Source organism: Falco naumanni, chromosome 2, assembly GCF_017639655.2.
Source record: "Falco naumanni isolate bFalNau1 chromosome 2, bFalNau1.pat, whole genome shotgun sequence".
Classification (NCBI taxonomy): domain Eukaryota; kingdom Metazoa; phylum Chordata; class Aves; order Falconiformes; family Falconidae; genus Falco; species Falco naumanni.
This window is the reverse complement of record NC_054055.1, coordinates 90907267-90934233: the sequence shown is the minus strand read 5'-3', so window position 1 is coordinate 90934233 and position 26967 is coordinate 90907267. Positions and strand designations below refer to the sequence as shown.

The following is a 26967-nucleotide window of genomic DNA, read 5'->3' as shown; positions in this document are numbered from 1 at the left end:
AGTTCTGTTTGTATGGGTCTCACAGCCTGTGCTGCCTTTCTGTCCTCCTTACAGTCAAGCCTCCCTCAAAATAATGGTAATTATTATGTTATAATAATAATATGCCACAGTCTAAAAGCCAGATCTGTCTCCTGACTCCTTCTGTGGCTGATGTATAGTCAGAGCTTTCAGAAGGAATTTCAAGCTCTGATGACTAATGCCATGACTCCCCTTCTTCCCCTGCATCAGGAAAATCTCCGTTGTGGTCTTGCTTGGACCCTGGATATAATTTTTATTTTATCTTTTTTTATATTATTTTTTTTTTTTTTTTTTTTTTTTTTTTTTGAGTGCTGTGTTATATATGAAGGTTGAAGAATTTGGAAAAGGAGTTTATTTTCAATTTTGGCTTTGTTTAGGAAACTATTACCTTATTATGTAGTGGTTGGTTAATGTGGTTTTTTTACAGAAGCAGTGTTCTCTCTGTCATTGAAAATCTATTAGTGCACATAGTATTTAATAAAAAGCATTTGAAAATGCAATTCACTGGTGTATTTAAGTATGAGTCATTGATTAAGCTTAATTACAGGCAATATGATGGAGAAAATCAATCTTAGAACTAGGAAAATATCTGACCTTCAATAGCTGAGGGTTGAGCTACTCTGGAATTTTCCAATGAAATTGTTTCCTGTTGGAAAGTAACAAATCCAGACCCTTTAGTTTTGCTAGAAACAAATCTTGGGCTCAAAAGAGAAGAACGGGGAAAAGAAGAGGCATAGAAACTGCTAGATCAGTGCTTAAGACGTCTGTATAGTATGTGAGAGGCCAAAATCGCTATGCTGCCTGATCTGGTCCAGTATTGGCGGTGCTGTGCCTTTACACATCTGACAGGTGTTAGCTACTGGACTGGGATTTTTCTTATTCCCTGTGGAAAAGCCTAAGAAGTTCCTTAAGTGGAAAGGGAACTCTTTGAACCTTGTAAACAGCAAAAAATTCTTAAATCAGCATTGCTATTGCTTACATGGACCTGTCTCATATTTTGTTGTGTGCACTTCTTTAAAAAAATCAACATCTACATTGATAAGAAAATGTAGCATTAGCTGGGTAAGCACCCACAGTAACAACATGTTTCCCACGAGAAACAGAAACCAAGGTAGCAGTGTGGTTGAGCTCTGTTTTGCCTTGTTCATTGGTGTGTTGACCATTCTTGACTATTTCTTTTTTTAAGCTCATGTATGGTTGTGCAGGGACATCATCAGAGCCTGGAAGTATGTATTTAACCACCATTAATTTAGTAAAATACACAAACTGTTCTGCCAGCACCTTTCTACCACAACATAGAGTGAGATTTTTGGGGTACAAACATGTGTTCAGTGTTCTTGATGATTCAAACCTGTTTCCTCCTGAAAATACTGTTTGAGAAAGGAACTGAAGGGAACTATTTATTTTACACAGGCTGTGGTAAGAGTAGCTAGACAGGTAAATCGCAAAAAGGTGTGGAAGTGTACTTACCAATGGTAGACATCCTTAGCACAGATAAGTTCATGGCAGTGGAAGGCTCTGTAGGTGGTGTTTCATAAGGACAGACCTCATTTTCATGAGGATGATCTCCCTAGGCTTCTCATCTAGTCAGTGGAGAGAGAGAAATTTTTTCACAAGGTAGCTCAGAGCAGGGATTTTCTAGAGGAAAGTGTCTCTCCACTTAATACAGAAAGACTACCAAGGTTAGCCCAAAGCTGGTGCTTGGGAATGTCATCCTGTAACTAACTCTCCAAGCCTAGCCTCTCTAAGTCATCAGCATTGTACTCTTTCTAAGTTTAAAATCTTACAGCTGTTTTGTGCCGTTCAAAAGATTTGTCATACCACTTGATGACAATGGAAATAACTGTAAAGTATCATTATTGTTTCCTTTTGGTAGCTATTTGACAAATACGCTTTAGAGTATACTGTATGTGGATGCAGACTTGTTCTTCTTAAACAGTATGATGTTAAGACCTACTACATGCACCTGCCAACAGGTGATCCATGGAACCACAACTCTGCTGCCTCAGTGGGATAAATGTGTGGACCTTGTTGAAAGCGCGCTCCCTTATGTTGTGGGTAAGATGTTTGTGAACGCCCATTTTCAAGAAGACAAGAAAGAGATGGTGAGTCCTCTGAGATCTCTGCCTATAAACTTTTCATTAGTGTCTCCCTCCTCACAGATTACCTCTGATGTTAGACCAAAGTTTAAAAAGAGACAAGATTATTGAAAATGCTTTAATTGGGTGTGGGGGAGGGGGTGGGGGGTGGGAAAGACAAGGAGAAAATGGAACAAATTTGAAGAAACGTCACCTTTTTGTCCATCCGAGCCCTGCATGTTCTTTCTATCTTCAGTCCTTCAGACAAATACGTAGTGAGACCAAAACCAGGTTGAACACCACTGATTTGCATAAATAATGACAGCCAGGCTGTGCAGGAACAGAGTGAGAGGTATTTGTGAGAAACAGTTTAGTATAGCTAGTGTAACTCATTATAGTAAACTTTTCACTGACTAGTTAAGACTGGTCAAGAGCTCTCTGCTTCAGGGTTACCCTTTTGAAGCTGTCTGTGCTACACCTGTAGTCTAAGAAAAGTGCAACTGATGTTTGGCCCAAATTAAGGGAAGCTTAGAGCCACATACTGAGAGTTTATATTTGTGATTCAAAGCTTTTTTGCTCAATGGTGAAGGGAAGTGTTCTTCCACACTGCTGAGTCCAGAGAACAGCTTTTAGCTGGATGTTCATCCTCATTCTAAAACTTAAAGCATAGCTATGTTATCACTTCTCTTAATAACATATTCAAATGATTAATTACCCTTCACAATAAATTATGTCTTATTTTCAGTTCATATTTTTCTCATAAGGTTTTCCAGTATCTACTTCCCAGCGATTGATTTTCCAACAATAATCAGCTTAAAATTAGATAATTTAGTCATTGAACTTAGTTGTTAGTGCAGGAGAGGCACAACCATTTAGGAAACATCAAATAGCATCCTGCGCTGAGAATGACAGCTCTGTGATAGTCCTGCACTGCCCTTGCTCAGTAGCCTGAGTGTGTGTCTGTTTGACTTTATCTAGTTCGACTGTTTTCTCAAGGAAGGACTTCATTTTAGACAGATCAACACTCTGATTTGGCTCATCCAAATCTTTATGACGTGTGTTTCCCTCTCAGGTTCTGCATTTCTTTTGCTACTTGCCTTCAGCTAGAGTTTCCGTTTTGAGATCCAGCTTTTCAGTCACCTGCTTATTGACTGAGCTTGTGCTGTGCTATTTGGCAGTTTAGTGGCAAAAATATTTCAGGGACTCACAGTGTCACCTCTGCAAGATAAGTGGGAAGAGAAAGACTATAAGAAATGTACACTTTATGAAGGGGCAGACACTTTTTCATGTTTGTATATGCAAGGGAAAATTATGAGGAGCTGATAGAGTAGAGAATGGGTTTCTCTTGAAAGGTGACCTAATTAAAATATTTCTGGGAATGTACATTCCTCTCAGGCCAAGTCTTTGAAAAATTATCAAGTCTGAATTCACAGTAGTATCCATAATAAGAAATGCATATAAAATTTATAGAGTAGATCACAAGATTCAGACTTATAATGAACTGTCCATAGAGATAAAATTAGATACAGGTGAAATTTGTTGCAATCCATTTGGAAGTGTGCTTTTCAGGTTAACCATTTGCAGTGTTATTATTTTAATTTCACTGGCTTTCAGTTCTATTTCTCTTTCTTGAGCAGTAAGAAAGCACTTGAGGAAAGCATTCTTAATTGTACAGGTTCCCCCCCTGGCTCATGACATATATCTGTCTAAGATAAGCAAATCCTGAGTTATGGATAATATGGATTCTTTTTCCTCTGTTTGGTGATTGATGTTTCATACCTTAGATACTTCTCTCCTTTTATCAAGAAAGACATTATTTGTGTCTAAATATAGCACTGTTTCTAACCCAGAGCGCCTGCAGTGTTTCTTACAGCTATGCCTGAGCAGTTTCAGTAATAACTTTGGTTGCAGGAATAGGTTTCTCCCCCTGCCCCCTGCAGCTACAGCTGGTGCATAAAGCCTAAGTATACACCAGGGCCCAGCTGCAGAGCTTGAGTTTGAACTTGTAACCTCCAAATACAGGGAGTTCACCTCATTAGTGCACTAAGTTAATTGAGTCAGTGCTCTGTCATCAATATCTTTAAGTTACCCTATTCCCTGGGATGCAGTTTACTGTGAATGTTTGCCTGTTGAGTCATATTTAATGCTAGACCTGTTCTAGTTATTCCATATTGTCTCTAAAAATAAAAAAAAAAAGTGTTTTTTGAAAAGGGTAGGAAAAAATGAATAATCAAAGGAGCTTTGCTATGTTTTGCCTGGCTCTACCACAAATAAAGAACAGTTCCAGATTAAAATATACATCTGATACATAAATTACAATTTAGCTGAAGGTAATGTTACTTGCCAGGGTTTCGTCCCTGTTTTTTATGACATTTCAGAGCTACTAGATCTATAGAATAAAATTATATAAAACTCCGAAACTTGACATTTTCATTATTTTTAAATGTAACATAATTGATAACACAAAGCCTAATGCAATGATTATCTGTCACGTCTTTTGCTATCTCAGCTCTTGTTTGGTCTGTGCTAAAGGATTCAACCAACAGCTGGATCCCCTGAATTGCCTCTACTGAATACTCTCACAATATTCTCAGTGGCTATCAGTCATGAGGTTCATCTACTGGAATAAACAGAAGCAACAGATAACACACTTTTCTGGGCTGTGCTGCCGGACAGATGCATAGGCATGAGGACATTTCTACTCTTTAGACTAATATAATGCATTTCTAAGCCATTAGATTTCTTGATTTGTGTCATTTTAGGGTTTTCTTAGTGTGCATACTCACTAACCACTCATATATATATATATATATATATATATATACACACACACATTTTTTACTTGTTTGTGGTATGCTTGTGGCTTTGTATAGATGTCTGAAGAAGCAGCCAAGCTAAAATGGTTGTGAGTTTTCCTAGCTTTGCACAGATGCAAGCTGTCACTCGTGGGTCAAGACCACAGGAGCAGTTAAGGCTGCTCAGTGTTGTGAGCCGTGGCCTCTCTCCTTGGAGTAAATAGCGTATGAGTACTTCACAAATACAGATTAATGCAGGCTAAATATTTGGATGCTGCTTTATATTTGGATCATGATCCTGCCAGCCCAAATTCAGTCCTTTGGCAGTGTTAATAAGGCGTGTCTCAGTTTGACATAAACCAAACAAGGCTACAGATGCTCCTCTCTCTGCAGAAAAGGTTTTATCTGTGCAAATGCCTCAGAGCTGGCTCCTTCTTCTGCATGGGTAGTGATCTAGAACCGAAGTATCCACAATTGTGACATGGAAGAATCAGCAATGAACAGGTTGTGTGGTTCGCCTGAAGAAAAGAAAATGGAAAGAAACTTATTTTCTGAAGTGCTTGAGGACTGGAGAAAGAAGAAATTGGCCTTCCAGAAAGAATAGCAGACACTGTCTGAGATGGAATCATTTAAGGTGTAACCAAATCCATTGCCTCTATGTGCACCAAACCTTTTCTTATAATGATTCTCCCATGACATATTTCACTGGGGCAGGGTTTGCTAAATGTTTTGCAGATGGAAGAGTTGACTGAAGGAGTTCGCTGGGCTTTTATTGACATGTTGGAAAAGGAAAATGACTGGATGGACTCTGAAACAAAAAGAAAAGCTTATGAGAAGGTAACAGATATAAATGTTGAATGGGTAAAATCCTGTTACATTGAAATTTGACTTGAATGAGAATAGAATGTCATGGACTGTACTTGCAGTTCCAGTTATTTACCTATTGTTTTGTTTGTGAAGGGGCATGAGCCACATTTGTTTTGCTAGAAGTTTGAGCTGTCTGAGCTCCTGCTTCTCCACTAATGTTATTTTTGCTACCTTGTTCTTCCTCCCTTGTCTCCAGCTTTCCCCATCTGGCTCTGGTTGACGTAGACTGTGAGTTTATTTCAGATTTTCCTGTGCAGTGGCTTTTCTTGACAAGGTCATCATCTTGATTGGGATGTCAGGGGCACAACAGCCTACAAACAGAAAATGGTATCTAAAACAACTGGGACAGCTGAAGGTGTTTGGTGTGAAGATGGAGGATTCAGCCTAGAAGGGGTTATGAGAGTACTCCAGGTCTTGTACCTTCTGTCATGCCTACCTTGAAAGCCATCTTCCAGGAGTGCAATGGCCATCCCAGCTGAACACCCATCTCCCAGTAGAGTAATGCCAGTTATGAAGTGTTATGATCAAGGATGACATTACTGGTCCTGATTACTTTTCGATGGAGTGGCAGTAAAATGCAGGGTGTAAAGGCGATGGCAGGAGGAGGTAGTCAAAGCTCCCTTTTCACTCTTTTTTCACGTTTGCAGCATGCGATAAATGGAAAGGGAGCTTTTCCAAAGGCAGAGCTCTGCCCCTAGAGCAGCATTTGGAAGAAGTATAAACAAGGAAGAGCGTATGAAATGAAATGAAATGTGTAGGACTGTCTCTTTATTTGTTGAGGCAGTGGGTATCAGTGAATTAGTGAATACCCTCTTTGAATAAATGACATGCAAGTACAGCTGAACTGTTCCAGCTCACTGTGCTTGAATAAAAATAGCATTTTGATTTAAAAACAAACATGGACTTCAAAGTTTTTTTATAATTCTGATGAAAAGGCTGTTGAGACATTTTATCATTGGAAAGTTTTAAATGCCATATACAGCCCATTTACATTTTATACAGCAATTCTTTTCACAGATGTGCAAATGAAATAGCTGCATAAACACACCAATAAATGCTATAGCAAGATAACAATAGTAAGATGGCATTTATTTGCTGCTAACCTGAAGGTAAATGGACTGCAGTTACTACTTCTTACTGGCTGTTACGCTTGGTTTTTTACTAGAAATACTCTTAGAAATAGAATGTTCTGTAATTTAGACATTTGACAAATTTGGTGCAAAATAAGCACAGGAAGATTTTCTAATTATTTCCTTAATAGAGATATTTTTATATACCTTTACAGGCATATGTAAGTCTGATGCTGATTTTTCTAGCAAACAATCTGCATCACCATTCTGTTCAAAATTCCTACCTGCCTTTCAGCAGAGAAACAATAGAACTATTGCCACAAACTAATAAACTCCCTAAAAAGTTCTCCCTTTCACAATTTAGGGACAGTTTTGTTCAGAAGGTAGGTTAGGTCCTTTGTAGACAGAGATGCCCGTTTCCCATTGTTGACACATTTAGGCAGCTTATGGCACTTTGCTCCCAATTCAGGCATCTCATTTAGGTTTCTGGAGTTAGTGGGGTAAGTCTGGGCCAAACAGTGCATGATATTCAAGCAGTACTATAAAAATAATACTACAAGCCATACTACAAGTACATACTACAAGTACTATGAATAGCAGATGGTTTAATCCATTCTCACTGACTTGAACAAAAATTTTATAGTTTACTGACATAGGAACAAGGTCAAGCTTGTAAGACACAAGTGTTACGTACTGACTTAGAAATTGCAGCAACAATTATGAGGTAGGACTTATAACTGTAAGTTTCAGTTTAGATGCACAGAACAGCTACTTGGCTTAAAAGGAAAGAGTCTAGAGGGGTATTTTGGTAGATTTCCAGACATGGATTTTGTGTATGTTTATTAACTACTATTTGTTGCTAATGATAGATATTGGATTTGTCCTGGGATATTTGGATGGACGTGTTTTTAATTCAAGAAAAAGATTCATTACGTGTATGGTCAGATAATTCACTGGGGAAATCTAGGATTTATAATACAACAGAACCTTCAAAATCTGTTACTCTGTTTCAATTAGATCTCTTGAGCCCAGCACATAATGCTGTCACCTTTTTAATACTTACACTTCAATAAAGCAGCACAGACAACAGGAATTTAGGAGTGGGGATTGTTTGTGTTTTGTTTTGTTTTTTAAAAACCAGTATTTATTACTTTATTCTATAGCTCTGTAAAATTGACATTTCTTTGTCAGTAAATGTCACCTGCATCTGTGAGGACAGTGCAAGTGCCATGGAGTTCACAATTTAGGAAGGATCTTGGTTTGTTCTTGAAGAGCAAATTGTATTGTCCTGGGTCTGTCTCAGGTTTACTTTTCATTTTGGACCACTATCAAAATAGAGACTAGTGTTATGACAGAGCACAGTGGGATGCACAAGGTAACCTTCTTCAAGGCAAAGGCCAGAAAGGACTCTCTGCTTTGATCTTCTGTATAGGCAAACTGTAGTATTTTAACCAGTTATTTCTGGGCTGAGCCAAATAACATAAAACAACTGTTCTAGTTCTCGGTGATTACTAACATCTCAGTGAATTTTTTTTTGTTAGGGTAGGATACTCTGTAATTAAATTTGAGGCCTGTGTGAGCATCTTCTGCTTGTTTCTACTTCCAGAACAAAATATAGCACCTTCTTCATTATTAATCTGATATCCTTCTACAATAAGGTCACCTGCTTAGCGGACTGAGGGAAGATGGTGGGTGTAGCTTTTCTGGATTTTACTAAGGCTTTTGATACTGTCACTCACAGCATCCTTCTGGACAAGTTGTCCAACTGTGAGAAGAGCAGGTGCAGAGTGTGCTGGGTGAAAAACTGGCTGAACAGTAGGGCTTAAAGGGTTGTAGTGAATGGGGCTACATCTGGCTGGCAGTTAGTCAGCAGTGGTGTTCCTCAGGGCTCAGTCCTTGGCCAGTTCTGTTCAATATTTCTGCCAAAGATGTGGATGCAGGAGTTGAATGCACTATTAGCAAGTTGGTTGATGATACCACACTGGGAGGTGCTTTTGAAAATCTTAGGGGACAAGATGCCTTGCAGAGGGATCTAGATAGCTTGGAGCACTGGGCGATGATTAATGGGATGAAATTTAACAAGTCAAAATGCCAGATTCTGCATCTGGGACAGAGTAGCGCTGGGCATAGATATAAACTGGGAGAGGAGCAGCTGGAGAGCAGTCCTGCAGAAGGGATCTGGGGATGCTGGTCGGCAGCAGGCTCGGCAGGAGTGAGCAGTGTGTCCTGGCAGACAGGAGGGCAAACCGCATCCTGAGGGGCATCAAACACAGCACAACCAGCCCGTCAACACAGGTGACTGTCCCACTGTATTCAGCCTTGGCGCAGCCTCACCTTGAGTACTGTGCGCACTTCTGGGACCATTTAAGAAGGATGCTGAGGTCCTTGAATGCGTCCAGAGGAGGTCAACAAAGCTGGTCAGAGGGCTGGAAGACATGTTTTATGAAAAGCAGCTAAGGACTTCGGTCTTGGCTAGTTTGGAGAAAAGGAGGCTGAGGGGTGACCTCATTGCTCTCTACAGCTTCCTGAGAAGGAGAAATGGAGAGGGAAGCACTGACCTCTTCTGCCTGCTATCCAGTGACAGGATTTGTGGGAATGGTTCAAAGTTGCATGAGTGGAGGTTCAGACTTGACACTAGGAAACATTTCTTTTCAGATAGCGTGGTCAAACTCTGGAACAGGCTTCCTAGAGAAGAGGTCGATGCCCCGTGCCTGTCAGTGATTAAGAGGCATTTTGGACAGTGCTTTAACTTTTGGTCAGCCCTGAAGCGGTCATGAAGTTGAACTAGGTGATTGTTGTAGGTCCCTTACAGCTGAAATATTCTATATTGTTATATCTTATTATTATTGCCTATTAAGTAAAGAAAGGAAGTTAGGTAAATAATGTCTTGGTCTTTTATGTTTTCATCAGTAGCTGTCTCATTGTCCCTTACAGCAAAGCAGAATAAAGGTCCTGCCTGAAGTTCTATGGCAGACTGTATATGGCATGGAAATAACTGTGATTCACACATCTTTCTTTTCCTCCGTATTTTTAATCTCCTATTCTTGAATTCTTTGGATGCTCTGGAAAGAAAGCAACTGTAGAAACCGGGTTTTTGTTTGCTGGGCCTGCTCCATGTGATCCATTTAGTTTGCCATTAGCTTTTAACTTCAGACATATTTGTGTCATTAACAAAATTTTTACTCATTTTCTGAAAGGAAAAAACAGTTGATGCATGATCTGCATGTCTGGACTGTAAGCATGGAGAGCCTTCCTAGGAAAACACCTCATCTTAGACTACTTTTCTGTTCTTTATGGTGTCTGTATCTTTAGATAACAACACTGTAATGCAAATGATCTGGCAGGCTTTAAAGAGAATTAGTTGTAAATCCTCTCTGTGATTTGGATACTCACTATTTTGCATGTTTTCTGCTGCCTGCTTTCTGACTGATGCCCACCTTTCTTTTGTACTTGGCTGAGGCCAGACTTGTATACCTTGCTGTCAGCCTGATGCTTTGCAATCAAAGGGACCATCGACCTCGAAGGACTTACAAAAGGCCCTCTGGTAGAATCGATGCTTGAATTTTGCTTTAGGCAGCCTGTCAGCTCCATCTAATCACTGAAATATTTATCCGTCTGTGACTCTCTTTGTGTCTGTTCTGTTGTTTTAAGTTAATCAGAGTGAACACTACTAATTTGATGAGCCCAAACCATATTGAAAGGATCAAATCGACTGGTCCATGTGACAGGGAACAATTGTCTTGCAGCCTTGAGTTCTGAGAATCATGCGTTTAGCCCTTGTATACTTTGGAGTTAGGGTTTGACTTTCCCTGTGTAACAAAGCAATATAAACGAGATAACATCTAATAATTTCCTTCTATCCTCCCTCCATTCCTCTCTTTCTGTGATCGAAACACGGATTTAAATCAGACCATCTGAAGGCCAATCTTACAAAGAAAGTTTTTATCAGAGTAAGGTGACTCGGGTCTGTCCTCACGTGCAGTTCTCACCTAGCTCTCTGGATGGAGCTCATGCTGCTTCCAAAGGAGCTCCGAGTAGGAGAGAAGCGTTCAGCTCTGTGCTGTAACGCTGTTTGCTGCCCTGTCCCTCCTCTGCTGTGTGCAAGCCTTGCTTTATTGCTCTGTATTTGACTGTCATCTGAAACGTGCTTAACCTGTGCCTGTTAACCTCCCGAATTTTCAATAGAGAACCCTGATTTAATAAAAAAAAAAAAAAAAAGAGAAAAAGGTTCCTTCTCTTGCCCTTTTAGCCTCTCTCTAAGGGTCATTAAATTTTGCCTTCATTTGAAGAACAGAGAAATTATCCAAATGAGTACAGCTCCAAGGGTGTGTCTGGCAACAGTCTTCAAGTACATGGTCTGCGAGTTACAGAAGCCGTGCAGAAAGATCCCTCGTTGGCGGCCCAGGCACCTGGTGAGCTCTGGGCCACCTTGCAGCCTCTGAGAAGGGTGGAAGATGAAGAGGGAGGGGAGAGAGGGGAGCCTTTTGTTTCCCTTACAATGAAGGTGCAGATTTCAGCCCAGGATATCAGCCAAATGGTATTGACGGCTCTGTCTTGTAATGGTGGGCAACAGCAAAAAGGGAGAACCTGCAAGTGAAACTCCATTGACATGTCTTGTGTGATCAGGGCTCTCATCTTTAAAATGATAATATATTGCTTCTGCTTTTCAAAGGATAATTCAGTGGAAGATTATCACTGAGATGTAAAATTATTCCCTTTTCTAGGCAGGAGCCATTATTTTATTAGTGACTGTTTTTCCTTCCTGAAATGCCTTTTCTGCTTGGGTTTAACTGGAGGCTTGAAAAACAGACCTTTACACAAAAGCCTGTTTTCTGAAAGTTTGCAAGGCTCCTATAAAATAGCCTGCATTGTAGGAAGTTGGATTTTTTTGCTTTGCAATACTATTTTTAAAGCATGGATGATAAGCCAAAAAAAGCTTGTTTTTCCTCTAATAAGATTTTTCTCTAACATTATTAACCTCTTTAGGTCATGAAGCACAAATCCCAAGGTCACTGTGCAATCATTTTTTGCCTACTGAACTTGCCTGCTGCTTGGCTTTACTTTACTTCTCTCTAAGGAAGCTGTATAGGCAACATTTGTTTTCTTCACATCTCTCTGAGTCTGAAGACTGAGGCAAGAGGACCACAGGGAAATACAAGGACACTGGGTGTCTCATAGCTATATGTGTACGCATAGCCTAGCTATGGGTGTCTCAGACAGTGTTAGGTACCTTTGTTTAGCCTACAGGGTTTGTTCGGCTGCTTCAGAGAGCTACAGCAAACCTCCCTAGATAACACAGTGTAATTTAGGCCAATAGCCCTTAGGAAATCAAAAGCCATCTGTACAAACCCTAATTTAACAAAGTATAGAAACTTTAAATGAGGTAGGTGTTCATGGGTTATCCCACTGAAGCCATTTGCTTCTCAGCTGGAACTTATTGGCCGTATCCAGCCCTCCAGCCAATTAACTGAGCCCCCACCATCTTTCCCAGTTCTCCATGGTCTCTCTCTCTTCACATTTGGGTGATTTCACTATGAACATGACAGCCATACTGCTCACACCAGAGGTCCAATGTCTGGTTCGGACAGGGGCCAAAGAGTAGCAGATGTTTAGAGATGAACATAAGGACAGGGCAAGCATAAAGGGATACATTCCCACTATCCTCTCCTGGACTCTGACATTTGCAGCTCAGTTGCTTCCTGAATCAGAAGTCGTGTCTTTGTATTTATTCATATTTTTCTGCTGTGAGTTTGCCTAATGACTTTTTGAACCCAAGACAATTTTTATCATCTGCAGCTCCCCAAGGCAATAAGCTCCACTGCCTCACTGCGCTCTGTGTGAAAAAGCATCTCCTTTTGCTCGTCTGGAAAATGTTAGCTTTTCCCGCTGTGTTCTTGTGGTGGGGAAACCAGAGAATCCTAATCTCCTGTTCTTCTCTTGTGCCCACTCTTGCTTCTGTATAACCCTGGCACAGCTATATCCAGGGAGTATGGAGCCTCCTGCATTTGTTCATACAGACTGGCTGGAGCGTGCACTAGATATGGTTCTGAAAAATAACTTTTCATTAAGATCTGAGGCATACCCAGACAAAAAGGCCAGACACCACAGCTTCAGGAGCTGAAATTGATCTTGCTTAATGCCATGCTAATTTTGCACAAAGATGACAAATCATACAATCTTGAGAGCGGTCACTGGGTGCTCTGCAAAAAGAAAACATGTCTTTTGTGCCTTGTGGGGTCTGTGGATCCATCCTATATAAAATAATGCAAAAATACGACAGAGGAACCAGACCTGAGTCTCAGTGCCTCCTATATCTCAAGTGGGCTTTTTCTGGAATGAAGGCCAGCACAAGGCTGACAGAATAACGTTTGGTAAAAGAGCGGGATGGAGTTTCAAAAGCGAAGATCCCAATACCCCTTTTACAAGTTCTTTTAAGATGACTTTATATCTTTGGTTCAAGGATCTCAGAGAACTTCACAAACTAAGGCTGCTTCAGAACACTAACAGAAGCTGCCAGACTCACTTCAGAAGAACTAGGAAAAGGAGAAATTTCCAAAGGCTCTAATTGCATTTCTGCACTTCATTCCTGTTCAGAAATCAATAGTGGTGGCTTCTGACTTCCAAATTTACTGGTTTTACTAGAAAGATTGATTCAGATCTTCTTGAAACAACCTTGTCATTTCTAAACGGGAGAGCGTACTTCTGCTTACTGCCAATTGAACCTTGGCCACATTCTTCCTTTGTGGAAGTGAGCTTTCTGAAATTAGGGTAGTCTCTGTCTGAATGAAAAAACTGAAGGTCCTTCCAGTATTGTAGCAGTTGCATTGCAAGGAGAATGAGCGAGTTTCCTGATAAATTTGAAACATGGGTTGGAGTTCAGAAAAGGCAGTCACGTTTTAACTCTTTTCCTACAGGTCTACAATTCCCTTGGACATTAAATATATCACCAGGAGCTTATCTTCATAGTGTAACTCATCTTTATCCTACCGTGTGCATGGACATGTGAGGACAACTCCATAGGAAGCAGGAAGTGAAGTAGCTGCTGCCCAGCTCAGAAATTATGTAGGGGAATTGAAAAGTTTGCTCTACTTATCTAGTTTGGAATTTAGTCAGGACATTGAGGCTACCACTCCCACATCATCCCCGAGATAGCTGTTTGGAAAATGCCAATGTTTAGAGTAAAATTTTTCACCTGGAAGATACAGAGAATGCAAGGTACTTTCCTACTAGCGTAGCGTTCCACACTTTCCTCTGAGTAAAAATAGGTCTTCAGTTTCCATCAGATTAACAACACTTACCTTTTTTAAAGTCAAATGTTTATTTCTCATCACAAACTTTAGATTTTGAACTCAAAGAATCATATCTCTCATATCCTGAATTTAATTTAACCTTCTCAGGAAGATGGGGCTTTCCTGTTCAGTAACCACAGGAGATGTTCTTCACCATTGGCCAGAGTGGAAACTAATAGCCATGGCATGTTTGCTTATCTCTTATCTCTGGGGTTAGATTGCTCCTGTCAGCTTCTCCCTTGTTATCTGGCTGCTGCTACTGCTCACTCAGTTGTGCAGGGATGTCAGTTCCATTAATAACCTCAGCACCGTGCAAACAGAGAGTGGAAAACAGGTGAAGGGAGAGGAAATTGTATTTAACCCTGATCTCACAGCTGTCATTTTTCAGACTACGGCACAACTCTGTAAGGCCAGAATGGGGGCGTGACATCAAAACACTTGTGACAAATCTCCTGCTTGAAATAGGAGGGAGACAGATGGACGGACACACCTGCAGATGTTCAGGGACCAGGGTGAATCTGAAGCTTTTGTGGCAGAACTGCAACATGAAAGTATCGGTATGCTAAAAAACAGATTAGGTCTTCCAAAGGGCAGGAAGTCCTCTGCCAGCCTTGGAAGCTTTGTTCAGTTTCAGCTTTAACTTTCTTTATCTATGTTGTTTTACCAAGTAAAACTGCCTTCTGTAGAGGAACAGTTATAAAGACATTGTAGTCCCCCAGCTCGACAGTAACAGATATTGAGGTGTGGGAGACCCATGCTCTGTATGGAGGAGTCTACGAGGGCATGCTCAGGTATCCACTTGGCATTCCCTCTCTATTTTCAATGAATGTGCATTTTCTGGCTGTGGTGATCTCCATGTCTTGTATCTGTCTGCCTGAGCCACCAAGAGGAAAGCTGCCTGCTTGCTGCGAGCAGGCAGGAAGCTCAGCAAGTCAGGGCCATGGGCTGGGGCTCTGGCATGGGCCCTCAGCCCCAGGCACCAAGCTCTCCAGGAGCAGGAGCTTTAGCAACACTTTCACTTGCTCAGGGATTGTACTAGTCATGGAGGTCTGAATCAAAGTGGTGAAATGTGAAATGGCTTCTGGTACTGGTATGGCTGGAGTTTACTTTTAGAGGAGCTTTGCCACAAGGAGCTCATCAGACTCAGGAATTTGTTCCTTTAGTGACCTTTCAGAAGCCAGGACACTGTGCCTAAGAGGCTTCCTCAGCTGCCTTTATGAGGCTCAGCTTCATGAGGTAGCTGTGAGGCATCTTGTGCTCAATTTTCTGGGTGAGTGGTGAGTTCCATCACTGTGAAAATAAATACACATCTATAATTTCTTTAAAAATAGAAATATGTAAAGATTTGGAATAGAGAGGGATTTGGTCTTGAGTAGAAAGTGGAGTGTTTTCTGCGTATGTTTCTTCTGTATTCTGCAGCCTACATTTCTGCCTATGTCTGCATCTCTTTCCCCCATATACTATAGAGCATAGGCATATAAGATGGTGACCTGCTTACTGATACAGTGCTGGTTGGGCTCCCTGTTCAAGCAAAAGTAATTTCTCTCTGGAGAGAAAACCTGAAGTCCTGAGACGAGTAATGCTTGTGTTCAGGTCCTCAGTCCCTATTTCAGTTCTAGAGTGGTGTAAGAACGAGTCTCTGCCATGCCTGGTCTCAGCTGTACCTAGACTGGGTCTGATGCTCACTTGTGGCTAGAAATGAAAAGAGATTTTTTCACATTCTGTTCATTAAAAAAAAAAAAAAAAAAGTTGCTCTGCAACCTTTGCTTAAGCAAAGATAACCTTGAAAATGTTAGATGAATATAAACTGATGCAAGCAGAGGCTAAGGTCAGAAGTTGTCCCTTTCTGGAACGGGTTATTCAGTGTTTTGCATAAAACTGCCAAAAGAAATGCTGTGGTAACTCATACTGCTGTGACAGGGAGAGTTTCCTTGCCCTTTCCTAGGCTGTGGGTCTGCCCCTCTCTCAGTGTTCGGCACCAGAGATCTCTTCAGCACACTGGGCTTTTTGGGGCCATGGGACTTCTTCTTTTTATCAGCACAGTGTTTCTTGTTAAACCTGATGTTTTCCCAGAGCTAAAATAAAAACAACAGGAAAAATTTCACAGCAAGGTGGGTGTGCTTCTAGCAAGAGGTGGCTTGAAAGTGGGACTAAAGGTCAACTGATGAGGAGCTCTAGGGGGGAGCAGTGAGGAAGGAGCTGAGGAAGGAGTTTCTACAAAAAATGCAACATCATAATTTCTGCAGCTCACTAACATCCCAAAGCCCATTCAAAGGTGGCTTTTTCTTTGTGACATTCCAAATCCTTAGGATTCTGGTGCAAAAATTGTTTGGTAAAGATATCTGATGTAATTTCAGAAGGCAGATAAAGAGAATTTTGAGTTGGGTGCATACTTGGTTGGGTGGGGTGGTTTTTTTTTTGTTTTGTTTTTTATTTTAAGAGACAATTGTATCAGAGAACATAAAACATTGCCTGAATGTAAAAGCATGAGGAGATAGTTTTCTGTAGTGCTAAAGATGTGTCCAGGCTTAATTCAGGTGCATGAACTATTACAGCTCTGTCAAAGGCAGCTTAGCAGCATATACCATGGGACATATATATACCAGCATGACACTAATGATGGTCTGTGTCTTCAGAACAACACTTGCTTCTAGCTTGTTTGAAGAGCAGTTTGAGGAGCTCCTAGCTGTCTGCGCACACCCCGTGGGGTGTAGTCATTCTCTAAGTGATCTACAGATGTGTAGAGGTAAATCTAGTGCAGAAATCCCCATGCTAGAGTGGACCTATTACTGCTGGTGTGGAGATGCGATGCCACAGCTGGACGTAGTGCAGACCGAGACAGTTTGCATATCCATTCTGGTCCACAAGCATGATCCCAGCTCCATTGGGAACCTAGAGACCCTTAAAACTGACCAAGGAACTTTAGACAGTAATGGTTAGGTGTTAAATATACCTTTTGCCATTTGCGCTGGTCTGTTGTATAAGTGCATTTATGTATTGTATAATGACAGAGGAAGGCAATTACTGTGTGTCATGAAGAAATACATTTAATTTACAGAGCTGTGGTTCCGTTCATGAAAGACAGCATTTATGTCTGTCATTCATAATATTCTATATATAAAATAATGGAATCATAGTAATTGTCATACAGAGGTTACAAATGGAAAAAAGAAATTAAAATAAAATGGACAAAGGAACTCTTTTTCTTAGCAAAATTAAAGCAAAGCTGGCAGCAGAACGAGTTTGGAACCAAGCTGGCAGGAGGAAATATGAGTAAGTCTATTAATTATACTGCTGCATTGAACTAAAGAGTTACACTTGTGAAAGTATCACAGTGGATTTGTATATTTATGTATGTAAAACTGTTTCACATTTTCTGTGATTTAATTCAGTTATATTGCTAAAAAATTATTTTAAAAGCGAGATTAGTTTCAACTGAAAATTTAATTCCTGTGAAATTATTGTCACAATGCTTGAACCAATGATTGAGTCTTTGTCTTCCAGAGACCCAAGAAGCAAAAGGGATTTAGGACAGGAAAGAGTGACACTGATGCACATTGTTGCTTTTTCTGACTCTTCCGTGCCTAACAGTCCTACTAAACCTTTAGGTGCTTTAACATTATGGTTAGTAATAATAATATTGTCTCGCTAGATGGTGGATATTAAGACTGAACATACAATCCCAACCAACGGTTTACTTAGAAAATTTTGTGTCCCTTTTCCATTCTGTTTTCTATGATGATAATGTAGGGTATGATGTTTTTAAGTGTACTAGCTAATATTTTCTTGTCAGGAAGTTTTCTTCAAGTGAGGCTTTGGTTTCAAAAAGATGATTCAGAGAAAGAGGTAACAGCAAATAACCTGTTTACTGTTCCTTCTCCACCTTCCCACATGATGTGTTCCCAGCATTTGTCTCGTGCTAGTTCCAGCACTTTCTGGGTCTCTCCATGTAGTGAGTGATTCAGCTCACTGATCTGGTGGAAAATTAGCTGGGGAAAAACTTGGATAGATTTCTGCTATGTTAGTGAGCTAAGTGGTCTCCCAGAAATATGGTGGCAAGAAGCTGAGGCAGCCTTTGGAGACTGAGCACAGGCAGCATGAGCAGAAATACGAACAGAGATGGGAGGAGCAGGGGAGAAGAGTGAGGACTAGGACATTTTATTCCTTTGTCAGCACAAAGTTCTTAAATGGACTCAGCTACTTTTGAAACCACAGTGTGTATTTAACTGAAAGCAATTTTATGTGTATGTGATGGATATGACTATTCACGTAAGAAGTCACTTGGGTTTTTTTGATTTATTTTTTTCTTTACCCCTGGCCTTAAGCTATTACAAGAATGGAGTGATAGCTGTATTTTCCATCTCCATAATCGATTAATTTTAAACAATCAAAACAATTATTGAAATAGAGAGGGGAGAGTTATGGTGCTGTGTGAGGTCGTGGTTTGTGAATTGTTATTAAATGAAATACTAGCTCTGAAAATCTTGAAAAGTCTACATAGTTTGTATTGTTGGGATGTGCAAATATAAAAGTTAAAGCCAAAGTTTAAAAATAAATAGTTTGATAATATAGCTATATTCTGGAGTATGAATTACAGCCAGTTCACTGCAGATCAAGTACTCTTAGAGATTATCATTTCAGGCCAAGTGTTCATTTTTGAGTTACCACTTCACTGTTGACTGCAGCTGATGGTGTGCAAATCCCTGATATTTCATGTGGCCCTTGCATAGGAAATAATATATGTTATTAAGGTGGGCCCAGCCCATCTCCTACTCAAGTCAGTGGGTCACTTCCTACTGACATCTGTAGGACTGGGCTTTAGCCCCGTGATGGAACTTTTTAGTGTTTTACCAAGATCCATCACTCTATTTTCCTTCTTTTTCTATATGTAAAACCTAGATAGACGCAGTGATATCTATGCAGCAGTTTTACCAGATGGCTCTTGAATTGTCTGTTTTCAATGAAAAATGAAAAGACCAGACATGTACATAAAGGCTGAGTTAATCCTTGTAATTAAATGGAACATTACTCTGCTGTGAATGATTTTAGCTTTCAGAATGTATTTCATGCTAATTTTTCAGTGAATTGTAATTGTATTAATTTTTTATATTTTTAGAAGCTTGAAAATTATCTTCACAAAGTTATTGTGAGTCAAGTCGATCTACTGAAGATCCATGTCAGACTCATAAAACTTTGTCAGGGGTGAGCTATGTTTTGGGTTTGATTTTTTACAGTAGGTACAACATGTCAGTACTTGGTGTTGCTGGCAGGCCTACAAAATATCCAAATCATACTCTGATGGGCAAAAAAGACTCTTAGAAGGCTCACATCCCAAATTTGGTTGTCAAGTGAGAATTTGACTAGACTGGAAACTGGGATGCTTTGTAGCATTGAAACACATGTGCGTGTTCTCACGTTGGCGAGTTGTTAAGTCAAGAGTGAAAGATCGTTTATTATTTTGTCTCTGTAGTAAACTGATTAGAGTGCTCTCGTTGTGCCAGAAAGAAATACTGATGGTAAAATCCCAACTGTGTTGAAGTCAGTGGGGAAACTTCCATGCATAATCAATGGCAGAGGGAGTAGTCCCACTCTGGGTCCTCTGCCTTGGAGCCTGCTCTTTCTGGCTGCTGGGATAGAAAACAGTTATCGTGACTTACCTGAAAGCATGCTGCTTGTCTGCATCACCCCCTCTTGCTTTCAGTGGCAGGAAAGGAAGCCTGAGGTGACAAGGTTTCTTAATTTACTCAACAGTCTAAGGTAGGCTCAGTATTTAACAATAGCTGGGGGAAATACCCCATCCCCTCTTTTCTTCCCGTACATGTAGTTATTTAATATGCAAATTAGAGAAAGGAATTAAGTGAGCCTTTAGACCATAGCAAGTTGTGCACGGTGCGTTTGCGGCAGATTCGTGTGCAATTACCACATGGCTGGGTTCCTGTACATTTGTCACATTTCATTTGCTTCCCACCATGTGTGTGCATGCCTCCTGGAAGGCTGGTCTTTTAAACATACTTTTAATCTTGTCAAGAGGAAAATACTGACTTCATTATCAAAAAGCAAGCCAGTCATAGAAGTGTTTTCCACTTTCTTGTGCTGTATGAATAAGGAGTCTTTGAATGGATGTTAAATGTTACTCAAGTGAACAGAAAACATAGCCAAGGAAGCAAGAAACTTCCAACACACAAGTTTAGAAACCTGCTCTTTCTAACTTTTCTATTGTGCCAATAAATCAGGCTGTGTGCTGGGCTCAGCTGAATGGGCTTGGATCTTATGCAAAGCCCTTGGGAGGAATCCCAGATGGAGGGATTCCCAAGGACTTCAGAGGGCTTCTTGTGTCCTCTCACGGGTTTTGCTTTGGCTGTAGGAAACAGTCCCATCCACCAGGAGCCCCATGTCCTGCAGTGTTGGCATCAGGGAACACCATGGTGTGCCACAGCCTTCTGGCCTGCCACCCACACTTCCTGCCCTAAGTGCTTGCCTGGGCGGCTGTATGGGCCTGGACCTCATCCCAGGCTGGAGTCAGGGTGCTGGGAGCAGCTCTTCAAAAAGAGATGCTCTTGGTCCTTCAGATCAAGCAAGCTTATTCCTCTGTTACTCCCACACCAGTATGTTCTACACTGTGGAGATAAGGTGGCCCTGGGTCACTACCTCAGTAGGATCTCAGGAGAGCATGGCATACCTCTACATTTTTGGCTGCATTGTAGGTACCATTAGGACCAATCTGAGACACACTCCTTTTCTGGGAGAACCTGTGGAGCGAGACATGGATTGCATGTGACAACCTTGTACCAGTGTGCCCTCCATCAGCTCTTGCTCTAGATCTTCTCAATAAGGCTCCTGAACGATGTTATTTGTGAATTTAGTTGGTCTAGAAGCTTTGTAATGGTGTTTAAACATGTACTTATGTTTTCTAACTAGTTTCTAACTAGAAAATTAACTTGGTAATGTAGTAACAACATATGTAGTTTTCTAAATTTTTGCTATCCTGCATGTCTGGTGGAACATTTAAGAAGGCATCAGAATTACAGTGCTAGTAAAGTGCTAGTAAAGTGCCTTAGAGTTTAGTCATTACAGAGTCTATCATCTGTCTTGTTTGCTCAGACTTCTAAACCACATATATCGTGGTAAGAACTTATAAGTAACAAATTCAATAAAATAACATTTTCCTCATACACACACACACACACACACATATCACAAGATACAGACAGCTTTAGCCATTGATAAAACATCAAAGTACGAGGAACAGCATTATCTTTTGAGTTTACTTTCAAAAGTCTCTTTGAGACAAACTCTGTTATTTACTTGGGTTTTATATAGCCTTTATAAAAAAAAAAATAATAACCTCAGTAGAGTCCAGCTATTTTTTCCTCCTGCTTGAAAATTTTAATCTCACAACATCAATTGTGAAAGCTGCAAAGCAAGAGTATGTGTGACCTGAGGTCAAGCTCACCTGAGGTAGTCTGTTTGGAAGAACATTTTCCCGTCTCTTCCTTTCCTAATGCAGCAGGACCTTGAGAGGAGTAAAGAATTTAAGTGTCACTAAAATAATAATTTTAAAAGTGAAATATTTATTATATGAGTATTTATGATATTATGTGATTATATATATTGAGGTCAACCTATGTCAGACCTGCCATTAAGGAACCTGGAGGAATCATCCTTACCCTTAGAGATGTTTGGTTAAGGAATGAGGTCTAAAAGGGACAAAAGCTGGCAGTTCCAAGCTGCTGTTTAGTGGGCTGCTGTGGAAGACAAGACTGAGATGGATGTGGCAGATATTCCACAAAAACCCCAAAATGTCCCTGTGGTGGAGTGGAGATATTATGGTCACAACTAAGTACTAGCACCATGGGTTGGAGGGCAGGGCCCATCACTGCTTCTTTCAGTAAAGATGCGCTGCCAGATCTAGGCTGGTTCCATAGTCCTCTGTGTTTACAGCCAGTAAGGCATGAATTTATTTGCTTTTATTTAGAAGACAGTCTAGAAATAAAGAGCATTTTAAAAGGATATAATATAGCTCAAAACTAAAAATGTTCTTCTATGTGCCAAAACAAGATCAACAACTTTTGATCAACACTCTACTGGCTAAGTCATTAGTGAAATGACATTGTACTGACACAATTATTCCTTACTTTTTTGTTAAAAACCACTGTTGATTTTTTTTGCCAGTTGCAGTATAAATTGTTTTTAAATGGTTTAGTCTTCATCGTATAAATTAGTTTTTAAATTATATCTGTTTAATCAAAATGCTAAGGGGCTCCACTATATAGATTCAACTCAGAGACTGCTTTAAGTGATTCAGGTGGGTACCCTGGAGTACACGCAGAACATTCGAGATTCACCAAAGTTGTTCAAGCAGCTGGCTTAATGGAAACTAAAACTGATGAGTTTTGTTCTTTGCTTTCTCAAGATGAGTTTCAACTAGGATTAAAACACTGGAAATGGAAAAGGAAATTTTCCAGTTCTTTGCAAAGTTCAGTCAGCTGGACCTGACACCAACACCAGGAAAAAAAATTAGACACTCTTGATTATATACAAACTTGCATATGAATTGCTCTCCCCTCCCCATCTTGCTTTTTACCCTGCCCCCAGGCATTTAAAATATCTGCTCTAGGTAGGGTTCAAATTTTAAGAAAGAAATTCAAATTTTAAGAAAGAAAAATTTAAGAAAGAAAGGCTACTCTACCTTCTGGGAAACAGAAAACATTTCGTATTTTCTGTTCAGCGTTTGTCTTCCACTACTTTTTTATCTCTGGGGATATTTGCATGACAATGGGATCTTTCTTGCTTAAGAGATCATCTGCTCCTGCTGCTAATTTCCTACCTGAAGTTGTAATCTTCTGTTTGTGACATCTTAATTATCTCAAACATGATTGATTGTGATGTCACAAATGGAGGATTATGACTTTGGGTTGGAAATAAGATTGAGACACTTAAGGAGTTTGAATAAACAAAGACACCTTTCTTCTTGAAAAATAGAAGAGGAGACAAAACAGTTTTGGTTAAATGGAGGAAGTCCTCCATCAGCTTCCTTCTTACAATTGTGAAACAGACATTTCTAATTCTTGCTGTCATTGGAGGCCCAGTTGTATTGAGACACTGTGAAAGGGGAGAAGGGGGCAAGGATTTCATTATGGAGGAAGGGGAATCTTCCCTTGAACACTCACCTCCTACAGCAAGAAGGAAATAGAAGTTGGTGGACCCCAGAGAAGTCCAGGCTCTGCTCACAGAGAGGTGAATGAAGGGTTGGTATGGCTGCAGTTGGTTTAAAGGCCAATCCATTTATTGCACTTCATATCTGCAATATTCATGTGAGTTTAGACATCTGAGTTTGAAGAAGAAGTTTCTAGAAGAGCGTTTTTTGAGGGGTAGCGGGAATTCCAAGGAGAGTTTACATTTAGCATCCTGAAAACATTGTGGAAAGTGGAAGCTTTGTGCTACCCTAGTACACCATGGCTTTAATTTTTTCTATGGACTTGTCATATTTGACTTCTTGGTATGTCTCCTTACCCTTTTGTATCCTTCCGCTCTTCAGTTCTGGAAATGTGTTGTTTCCCCAGAGATTGTGGATGGCTGGGTGGCCTGCTTGTGTTTTTGTGAGGACATTACTAAGGCTGTTTATATGCTTATGCCATGATTTACAAAGTGGGAAAACTCATCTACAGCTACTATCACTTCACACCAGAGTGTTTACACAGATTGTGTGTAAACACTGGGACCAAGTCATGACTGAAAGTAGAAAAAAAGTGGTTAATGAAATTGAAGTGTCTTATTTTAACACCTTTACTGACATCAGGGAAAGTGAAAAGACTGCAAAGCAGAGGGATGAAAGTGGAAAACAGAACCAAGATTAGCCCTGTGGTTTTAGGAAAGTACACTGTCCTTCAGAAAAGTGTGCACCCATCCTCAGGTGTAAATGAAAGTGACCTTCAGTGGAATTACGCTAATCTGCACTTGCTGGGACCCACATTCATCCATATCTGTGTATCAAATCCATTTTAACAGGGATGTGTACCTGCTACTGCGCCATAGCAGAACAGTCTATTGCCTGTTGTCTTTTGGAAAACATTGTGGAGATGGGCATTTAACCATCTGATTAACACAAAAACCAGTAAGGAAAATCAGCTGTTAAGATTTTGCACTCAAACACATTGCTGTAAGTCTGCAAAAGCTCTGCAGGCAGCAACAGACCTACTGTGATAATCTGACAACAGAACCTGGACCCTCCACTTTGTGATGTGAAGCTTATTTATGGCACCAAGTTTATCTTGTAGGCAAGTTGGTTTGAAGTAAAAATTAAGATGCCTTCAGGGAGGCATAATAATACAAAGTGGAAATAGAATGGGAGAAAAAAATGTGCCATATTCTGAGAAATGGTTATATCTACCAACACTTTTTTTCTTTTTTTCTTTTTCAAAGGCAAAGGCAGTTATGGCAAAAGTTGGTTACCCTCAATTTATAATGAATGACACATATCTTAATGAAGACATCAAAACAGTAAGTGTCAGACTTGCAGCTTTCTTCTTTTATGTATTGCAAATTTTCTTTGCTCTGTTTCACTGCTGTCTAAAATCAAAGCTCCTCTTTTGTTTGGCATGCATCTGGAATTCTTGCCTGATAATTTTTAAATGTTGAATTAAGTGTGCTAGCTGTCATGTTTGAACAGTCAATGCCAGTGTGTCTAAGTGAGATGACCATGAGGCCTGCTGGGAATAAAATATGCCTTCCTACTCTTAAGCATCTTGAAGGTTAAACATACACTGCCATAAATTTTGCATTAATTTATAAAAAAGAAACAATCCCCCCACATTTCTCCTCAAAGTAATGGTCTTCAAAAATACTAATGCATTTTTCCTCAGAATATCACAATTTATGATGCCCTATATAGGCTCTTCTCATCTCTCCAGCCTATGAATTTTATTTATGATTGTTGCTTATAATTATGCCTAGAGGTCGCAACCAATGTATAGGCCTACTGTTCTGGCTACAGGACACGGATACTGTGGGGGAGTCCTTCCTGACCCAGTTCAGCCCCAGACAGGAAGGCAGATGATGAAGAATAATTTATTTTACCATTTTTCAAAGGGGTAATTGTGGCATGCATATGATGAATTGTGTTACTGATAGTCACAGGCAAAGTAGAATCACAAATTCAATCCTGAACTGGTAAAATACAAGACTGATGGTCATCTTTGCCAGAGAACATGAATAAACACTAATCAGAGGCAAAATTTATTGAGGAAACTTTGAAGAACCAACTCTACCAGCCCAGTCCTTATTCTTGGAAACAGTACGGTGGGATGGTGCTGTGAAGGCAGTGTAATGAAATTGGGGATGTGACCAACTTTATCGCTCAGTGGATGGAATTATTTGCCCAGATAAGTGGTAATGTCTAGTGAAAAACACTTGTTAATTGTGGCTGCAAAACTGTAGTTTACATTTGAAGTGCAACTTCTTCACAAGTCCCAAGCGTGCTTGAAACTGATGACTAGGATATAGTCTGGATTTATAAACGATTAACAACCCTTTTTCTTGCATGATTAGTTGTGTGTGTGCATGTGTGTGCTATTAGATTTGGAGGCTTATGGAAGGATGGAGCCCTATGCCTATAAATATTTAATGTGTGAAACAGTAAGAAAGCAGTGGCAGAACCCTTGGAGGGCACAGACTATGAAGTATCTGTAATAAAATGTAGATTTTATTAAAAACTGAAAAAGGGGACTTTGTTGTATTTTTGAAAGTGGTTTTAAGATGTACTATTAAAAATAAAAGTAAACTTATTTCCTTCTGGAAAAGAGGCTGTCTTAATAATAGCCATAGAAATGTGCAGTCTGCAATTCATAGTTGGCTACTCCTGATTTTCCTCAGCTCCTCTCAGCACAGGGAAGAGCTTCTATGATGTTCCAGTCCCTTTTGTAGATCCATTCAGCCACTGTTTTTTAACTAAGTTCACAAAATACTTATCCTTCCTATCAAGTGTGACAATTTTACTTGCTTTAGTAATGGCTAAAAAATTAGGTGGCTATCATGTTTAAAATAAAAGTTGTGATTGTTTTATGTCAGCTTTTGTTTCCTTGGACATACTTTAAAAATGCCTGTGCTTTATCTATACAGCTGAAGTTTACAGAAAGTGACTATTTTGGCAATGTGTTGCAAACTCGCAAATACGCAGCCCAGTCTGATTTCTACTGGCTTAGAAAAGAAGTTCCAAAAACAGAGTGAGTAGAGAAAAGGCAAATTTACATAATCGTCTAAGAATATTTTAAATTATATTATTTAATTTATACAATTAATGTTTTAATATAATTATATACACAGCCACATATGATACAAAAAGCCTATGGGCAGACCCCCAGTTATTCAGAAACTCCTGTGGATACTTTTTTGCTAAGTTCTAGGTATCCCTCTTCTGATGCACAGTAATCATATGCTTGCAGCTTAAACTTAATTTAATGAGAAAAGGGGTAATTGAATCTCAATTAAAAATGGATTATGTGTCTTGGTCACAGTTAGAATCCGGAATGGAACAGCAGGGATTTATGAAATAAATTTTCTACGAATGGAGCCATTAGTAAGAGATAATGTTATTAGTAATAGCAATCAGCATTGTTAGTTATCTGCTGTTGATAGCAAAGATATAGAATAAAACATAATTTAATTTACATATGTTGTTTTTATTTATTTGTAAACATGAGAGTGCAGATTATGTCATATACTGTCATAAAATCCATGAGAGAATCAGTCTTTTTTCTTACTGGTGGGTAATCAAATCCTTAAAATGCAAATTAAAACCTAAACAGAACTTAATTAGTCTAATCATGCTACTTAAAAATTACTCCTTCTACAC

General features: G+C 39.8%; 1 protein-coding gene across 1 annotated transcript in view; it reads left to right on the top strand.

Moving 5' to 3' along the window:
• The window catches only part of PHEX (phosphate regulating endopeptidase homolog X-linked), a 119378-nt gene that overhangs the window by 55473 nt on the left and 36938 nt on the right, over nucleotides 1-26967 (top strand). The window contains exons 11-14 of the mRNA XM_040582528.1: nucleotides 1995-2123; nucleotides 5627-5728; nucleotides 24540-24617; nucleotides 26235-26338. Of these exons, the coding sequence (XP_040438462.1) occupies nucleotides 1995-2123; nucleotides 5627-5728; nucleotides 24540-24617; nucleotides 26235-26338 (413 nt within the window). The remainder of the gene's footprint in view (nucleotides 1-1994; nucleotides 2124-5626; nucleotides 5729-24539; nucleotides 24618-26234; nucleotides 26339-26967) is intronic.